General features: G+C 32.3%; 1 protein-coding gene across 1 annotated transcript in view; it reads left to right on the forward strand.

Annotated features, from left to right (window-relative positions):
- Positions 1-2,559: 2,559 nt before the first annotated feature.
- The window catches only part of LOC119830381 (gamma-tubulin complex component 3 homolog), a 10,753-nt gene continuing 5,008 nt past the window's right edge, over positions 2,560-8,304 (forward strand). Inside the window, exons 1-11 of the mRNA XM_038353378.1 lie at positions 2,560-2,932; positions 3,173-3,339; positions 3,569-3,682; positions 3,766-3,916; positions 3,993-4,175; positions 4,550-4,632; positions 4,779-4,896; positions 6,203-6,334; positions 6,460-6,550; positions 6,731-6,912; positions 7,874-8,084. Of these exons, the coding sequence (XP_038209306.1) occupies positions 2,863-2,932; positions 3,173-3,339; positions 3,569-3,682; positions 3,766-3,916; positions 3,993-4,175; positions 4,550-4,632; positions 4,779-4,896; positions 6,203-6,334; positions 6,460-6,550; positions 6,731-6,912; positions 7,874-8,084 (1,502 nt within the window). The 5' untranslated portion in view covers positions 2,560-2,862. The remainder of the gene's footprint in view (positions 2,933-3,172; positions 3,340-3,568; positions 3,683-3,765; positions 3,917-3,992; positions 4,176-4,549; positions 4,633-4,778; positions 4,897-6,202; positions 6,335-6,459; positions 6,551-6,730; positions 6,913-7,873; positions 8,085-8,304) is intronic.

Below are 8,304 nucleotides of genomic sequence, written 5' to 3' on the forward strand. Positions count from 1 at the left end.
CAAGTAAACTATAATACATACGGGTACATATATTTTTTTATGGTTCTTACTTTTAACAATGTCCTTGACGTATTATGTATTGTCTATTTCAAAAGATTCTATTAGAGAAAAAAGAATGGGAACCCGAACCAGCAGCAGTTATTACTACTCCATTATCTATTCTGCGTATCAGTTATTCTTCTATACCAGGTTAGTAAATTCGATAGTAGTCTTATAGCACCTACAGACGGTGAAAAAGTTTTTGAAATCGGTCCAGCAGTAATATATATAGGGGTTTTAAGAACTCAATACAAAAATCTTGATATTATCATAAACATACAATCGCTCCGTCGAAATGTGAAAGAAAAGCAAATAACAAACAAGCACACTTTTGCATATTTTATCATAGGTAAAAGGACAGATTAAATAATACTATACTAGTAGTATACGTATAGATAACATTATATTGTGCTTAATAAGAATAGTAAAGAAATTCTTGAATTCATACATGATCGTTTAATTTTTGTACAATAAGTATGTTATTCTTTTAAAAGGGGCAGGATTAGGAGTATTTACAACAGTTGCATTACCTCGCGGCGTACGTTTTGGTCCATACCAAGGAATAAGAACTCGGGATGTAAAAACTTCATACTGTTGGCAGGTAATGAACGTAAATCATCCATTGTTCGGTAAAGAACATCTACTTTAAATTTAATTTAAATAATTTTTTCTTATATTAGTTTCTAATTCATAGTTCATAAATGATTGAAAGCTTGGAAATAACTCAACCGATGCCGATTAAACTTTGTTATATATTTAAGAAATTCTATGAACGTTACACTTAACTAATAACAATTTCTTAATAATGAATAAGCGATATTTTTATTTGATAAGTAAAACCCGCCAGGTTCTCACTAGCAACGTTGAAAGTTTATACTTAGACGCATTTGATGCATACAATTCTAATTGGATGAGATATGTAAACTGTTCGAGACACTGGAGCGAACAAAATCTAGTTGCCTTTCAATATAAACGTCAAATTTATTATAGGTAGGTTAATGCTTATTATATTTTTTGGCTATTTTATTTAACGTTATTGAATATAGGTACTATTGATATTTTTGCTTTTTGTAGCACTATAAAAGCAATCCCCCGGGATACTGAACTTCTCGTGTACTATGGAAGCGCTTTTGCAAATGCACTTAATATTGACTTGCGTCATTATAATAAGCCGAGTTATTTTTCTCAAATGGGAGGTAAGTATGTTTCGTAGTATATTTATACTACATTTTGTTGGTATGCATAACATTGGGGGAGAATTTATTAAATACCAATTATCTTATTCACAGATTATGTGAATCACCTAGCATTATTGAATGAAGATAAAAAACATAACTATGAGTCAAACTCATTGGAACCATTGTGTTCTAAGAGAAATGACTGTATAACAAAGTCGCGATATATGCGTTATAGATGTTCTACAGATGCAAACATGTTATGTACATACTCAACAAATAATTTACGTAATATAAGGCGACATGAAGCACTACATTTAAATTATAAACCTTTTCAATGTTCTGTATGTGACTATAAAACAAAAATATACCACTATTTAAAACAACATATGTCACGTATTCATAATGCAGAACGTGAAAAATATTTGTGCACAGAATGTATTTACAAAACACATCGTAAAGAACAATTAAGGCTCCATAAATTAACTCATTTACCATATGATCCTATTGTCTGTGTTGAATGTGGTTTTAAAACAAATAATTTTAAAAATCTTAATAAACATGTAAAAACGCAGCATCTTAGAAGAAAAGAAAGAACCAAATTAATTTAAAGTTTAAGTTCGATTTCTAGTTCCAAAACTATTTAATGGGATAAGGTGCAATTCTAATATGGCTCTCATATATATATCTGTGCAGACTATTCGCAAAATGCAGAATTGCAAAATTGCAAAAAAAGGCTAAAGTGCAAAGAGTGATATTGCTTGTCAGATAGAAATCGTACTTAGCGTTAAAGCCTTTATAATTTACTGTCCTGTATGTTTTGGATTTTCGTTTTCGTAAAATTAATGAAAATACATAGGTAATCAGCACATAATTTAGTGATACTTTTTATTATCCTTCTCATATCTATTTTCTCTAACTCTCTCTGGGGCACTAAAAATTGTTCAATTTCCATACTATTTTGTCTCAACTTCTTTTGTTCTATGAACTGTGGCCACCAATATTAAGCTCGCCAGATGGCAGGCATTTAAATTCATAAATTGTCTTTTTTATTTGGGTAATTTAATACATAATATTTTTAATTAAAATTTATTTTTTGGCAACCAAAATTTGTTTTTTTGCGACTCTTTATAAAGCGTTGTAATATCAGATAAAAAATACGCGCATTTTCTCTGTCGATTTAGATTTAATTATAGATTTCTAAATCTGATAAAGAGATAAATACTCCTAAGCTATTTTCGCCGTCCAAAGGAAAGCAGAAAAAACTGCCAATGGCTGTTTTTCGGAACTTATTTTATCTGTAAATTTAATTTGATTGATCTATTGCATCTGTTAATTCATTGCAGTCTGTCAACTTTAATTATCAGAAAAACGAATTATATTCAAAAATCAAAAAGGCAAAATTCAAAATACATAATATAACTTTAATTAAAACTACGGTTATATTTGATTGCATGCACCTTCTTTAAAAACAAATCGTGCCTGTTTAAAAGTAGTCAGCAGGTACATAAAATGTCAGTTAAAGAGTTTAATAAATAAATGTTGTGACAAGAGTGAATTACGCTTTTAATTTTCGTTTTTCCGGTTTCTAACTTAAATACTAAAAAATAAAGTATTAGTTGTGTGTGTTTGAGTGTTTTCTAATGCAATGGATAATTCCATGAACAATGTGTCTTCACTACTTAATAAATTGTGTAAAGGATTGTCATCTAATCCAGGTAATTCTTCCATTTTCGAAAGTTAATCATGTGTCAATTAATTTGATGATTATTTTCAATAAAATAATTTGTACATTGTTTAAAAAAACTAAACAGATTATGTTTACTATACAAAGTTATCTGCGGGATATCTTTATAAACTTGAAAAAGAGTACCTAGCTATAGTATATTCTAAAATTTTATATCTGTCTTAAAATTAAAGTAGAACAATTTTGACATTATTTTTATTAAAAATTTCAGATGGAGCATATGAGATGGCCTTGTCTTATTTGTCTTCAACAAATGACAAAACCAGTTCACCTCTTGACGAAAAATTGCTGTGCCAGAAAATTCATTCAAGATTAGCTACTATATCAAGTAGAGATGCTGATAAGTTTAATGAGTCTTTTGCAAAACTCAAAAATACTGTAAGTAGTTAGATGTTTACTATGCTAAATTATTGTTCAGTTATTCTTAATATACATTTACATTTTTGTCAAATTAGAATACCATTATTCAACTTTGAAAATAATAAATAATGGGATTTAAATTTAAGGACAAGAAATTAATTTGCTAGTGAATATTCATTAAAAATAAAAATGTTTTACCATGAGAGCTGCTTGAGTCATCAAGGTATATAATTGTGTATTTTTACAGTTTGTATTAAAGCAACGGGTAGCAGTATTATCTCTCTTACTTGAACTCGCAGATGGTGCCCAACAATCAGATTCAACTCATCAACTTTTCCCAGTACCTAATCTTAATATTGCAGTAAGTATAGATGGAAACACAATCTTATTAGCTTCACCTGTATTTTTGCATGCTTTAACACATAAAGTTATTTAATTTTTCAGAACTCTGCTGTGGCATTTTCAGGCACCACTACCTCTAGTAAAAGTACAATGGGATCATTAAGTTGGGATAGAAACACTCCAAAGCAGCAAAATTCCAATCCAAGTATTCCCTCCAATAACAGTAATATGGCCTTAGCCCTACAGACATGTGGTGAGTCACAATTAATTACAATGTCTGCGGTTTAAGCATTTAATAAATGAATAATGATCTTGGACTTCTGTTTCAGATCGTTCAAATGAACATACTTGTGTAAGGGATGCAGTTTTGGCAGCAACAGGTGTTAAGGCAAGAACAAATTGTTCATGGCCTAGACCCATACAAATACTTTATTCTCGGATTGCACATCTTGGTTTTTTACATGATAGACTCAAGGAATTTATTGATCCTGCTTCTGGTGTTATGCCCCAAGGTAGACAGACAAGTTTATAGTTTTCTTTAAATCCTCTTTGCAAACCTTTTCCTATAACTAAAAAATAATATTTGGGCTGGAAAAAATTCTGCGACTTCTTAATTTTGCGATATTTACAGTTTTTATAAACATTTAAAACTTTTACAAAATATTAAAATACTAGCTGTGCCCCGCGGTTCACCCGCGTAAGTCTCTATTCCATAGGAATATCGGGATAAAAAGTTGTTTTTATATTATTCCAGTTGTCCAGCTGTCTACGTACCAAATTTCATTGCAATTGGTTCAGTAGTTTTTGCGTGAAAGAGCAACAAACACACACACATCCTTACAAACTTTCGCATTTATAATATTAGTAGGATTTGTTTTTGTTCTAGGTCTCATGGGCGAAGGCTTAGTGGCAGCAGTCAGGGACGAATTAACAGAATACTATAGAAGTGTTGCATTGCTACAATCCCAGGTGATTTTGACAGATTTAATAAATATAGATCAGAACTTTAATAAAAACCCATGTGCTGGCTCCCCACAACCTCACCTAAACATTTAAAGCTACATGAATAATAAAAATTCTAATCTCTTGTTCTATAACACAAAAATCTATTTTAGGTGTGTGAAAGTGATGGAGGTGGGGGTACTCTTCGCCGTGTATGTGTTTGGGCTCAAGATCCTTTACATAGATTGACTTGGCTTGCAAATATTACCCATGCCGCTCAACATAAAAAAGGTGATTTAATATAAAATAGTAAATACTATTGCATTTTAGGATAATGGTATTTCTTTTTGTTGTATGAGGGATTACAGTTTAGGAGACTATCCTAGTTTGTGTATGCTCTGTCTATCTTAAAGTCTAATATGGAGTTTACTTGTCTGTCGGAGTAACAGGTGAGTATTAAGTATTTTTTTTTTTAATCAATAATTGCAAATTAAAAGTTTCTGTTGAGATATCGCAAATAGTTAATAGTAGCCGGTCTTCAACCCCTCGAGTTAATAGGATAGTACAAATAATTCATATTACCTGCCATGCATCATTCTATTACTACGTGTATCATATCTAGATATATATAAATGAATCCCTGTTTCCCTTGGTCACGCCATCACGCGTAAACGCCTGGACCGATTTCAAAAATTCTTTCACTATTAGAAAGCTACAATTACACTGAGTGATACAGACTACATACTCACCATGGGTGAAAACGAGGCGAACAGCTAGTTATCAATAATTTACATAAAATATATATAACCCGACTGTCAATTTTAACTAATACTATGGATCATATTTTCACAAACTTACAGTGTGTTTGCTAGAATACACATCGCATTGGTTAATTCATCACTCTGTCCATAAACAAGCATTCATTCAACTAAAGAAACACAAACAGTCTGTAAAAAAATAAATATAAAGCAATAAATTATAATAACTGCATAAGAGTACCTATAGTAGGTATAAAACCTATGTAAGAGTAAGAGTGAAAATGAAGATAATAACTACACTTATTTGGATTTATTCATTAAAGAAAAAAATTAAAATGCTCAAATAACAAAATACAAAATTGCAAATTTATCTAAATCTACTTGATTAATAAAACAATACTATTTTGATGAAGATACAAACAGAATTTGGCATTCATATCTAATTGACCCTCATAATACCTCTCTGCAGATGCATCTCTATGATGCAAAACTAAATGTTTGAACAACTATACATACTACAAAGAAAAAAAAAAAAAAAAAAAAAATATATATATATATATATATATATATATATATATATATATATATATATATATATATATATATATATATATATAGTGCAATGTAATACAGCTTAAAAGATATAAACACTAATTGACTCGGCGGCGCTGGGCCTACACGCAGCACACATTACGCGGCGGTTTGACCAATCATCTCGTATTTAGATATATTTAGATATGGTTTCTATCGTGTCTATATAATAACTATTCAGATATAAATCTTGCTTCCAACTGTAGGCAAAATTTAAATCTGGGTAGTAATTGTTTGAAATATTGCAGGTGGTGAATTAGCGTCATGCGTGCACCGCTTTGTCAATCACGGTGACGAGCGTGTGGCAGCTTTAGCACGCAGACTCTTGACTGCACTCACATATCCATTACTACTTATGTTAACTCGCTGGCTTTTACATGGTAATAAATACAGATTATTCATTTTTTATACATCGTTATATACTTTGGAAATCTTCTTCAAGATGAAGAAATCTTGCAATTTTTTGTAAATTTATGTACAAAATTCATGTTCATTTATGTTTTAGGAGAGATTGATGATCCTTTCAATGAATTTTTCATTGAGAGTCGTAGTGGTGTACCAATTGACAGAATGTGGCATGATAAATACAGAGTGAGGTAAATATTTATTGTTATTATTCAAACTCCAGATACTTATGTGTTTGAGTTTTTAAGTTGGTGAATACTGTTTTTTTAATACCGCTGTTCTTATACATCCACATGTCTTAAGAGGACAAAGGATTCATTTTATTGTCAATGATGTAAAAGCTATTGATTATTATACATAATTTCTGTTAGGGATTGGATGGTTCCATCATTCATGTGTCGGGAGCAAGCTGCACAAATTCTGGCAACTGGCAAAAGCGTAGTATTTATGAGAGAAGCTTGTGCTGATTTACCTGATCAGGCTGGGGAAGCTGATTCAACACCAGACCATGCGCATCATTTACAACATCTTCTTGCTGCCCATACACGAAATGGTTAGCGTTCGTTGTTTTATCTTTATGTGAATTATCATTTGTGTAATTACATATGGTGTAAGATTTTATTAAGACAAAACTTTTTAGACTCATTGTTGTATGTAATATGAATAAAGATTAATCGCCAAATGTTTTGCTAAGAGTAACTGGAGAACGGGTCGATCAATTCGGCCATTTTTTTTTTAATGTCTTTGAGAACCTTTCTTGTGCCAACATAAGGGGTTCTTGTGGAGAGAAAAATCGTGTGAAGCCGGGGCGGACCGCTAGTTTATGAATAAATTAATAGCAACATAGTTTTATCCTTTAAACAATATATGTTTTATGGTTGTTGCCTATCTTTTAGGGTAAAATAGAACCAAATAAATAAGACTCAGCTGATTGGCTGATTATCTGTTTGTATGTCTGTCCATTTATCATCAAGCAATGTATCTCATGAAAGATGACAGTTAGACAATTGACAATTTCATGTTGCCGCTTTAACGGCATATAATAAAAAATCGAGGTTATGTAATAATTGGCACCGGCCCGACTTTATTTTGACTATATATTCATTTGACCGTTTTTATTTTAAAGAGATTAAAATAATACAAATGTGTATTATCGTTAAAGGAACTTTATCATAGTAAAAGAACAGAAATAAATTATGTCTTGAGATGGAATCTTGATGAATTGGATACTTTTCGACACTTGCAATGTTATGATAACAAAATTTTTATGCTACACTTTTCATTGCATTTATGTGTAAGTATTAAAAACAACAATTTTTTTTTCTACAAAAATGCTCATTTACTTCCTTGGGAAAGAGGTACCATTCCAAATTCTAAACTGGGACCAAATGACAACAATTTCCTATCAAATACAAAAAGAATCACTTCAGTTGGTTGAAAACCCTGGTTATTGAGTAACAAGCCAAAAACTGTCGAATTAAAAAATCAATATGGTACATATTTTTATCAAATAGGTGTAAGCAGCGAGGAGGAGTCAGACGGCGCGGGGTGGTGGGAGGCGGGCGGGCTGCGCGAGGGCGTGGGGCTGGCGCACGCGGCGGCGGCGGCGCGCCTGCTGGCCGCGCTCACCACGCACCATCACTTGCTGGACCACCTCGCCGCGCACCGCCGCTACCTGCTGCTCGCGCAGGGAGACTTCGTGCACCACCTCATGACGCTCCTGCAGTGAGTCATGTATTTCGTAGCCGCTTGGCTGGCGTTTGTTTTAGGCTTGGCTTGTTGAGGAAAAGGGGAATGTCCTTATAAAACACCCTTAGAACTTAAATTGCCTGTTGCAGAATATTTGTAGTCTTTCTAGTTTACTCATTTTAGAGCGAGGCCACATTAGTACGTTGCGTTGCGCTGCGACGTCGCAGCGTTGACGCTGCGTCATTTTTCATATATT

Source organism: Zerene cesonia, chromosome 11 (genome assembly GCF_012273895.1).
Source record: "Zerene cesonia ecotype Mississippi chromosome 11, Zerene_cesonia_1.1, whole genome shotgun sequence".
In the NCBI taxonomy this organism is placed as follows: domain Eukaryota; kingdom Metazoa; phylum Arthropoda; class Insecta; order Lepidoptera; family Pieridae; genus Zerene; species Zerene cesonia.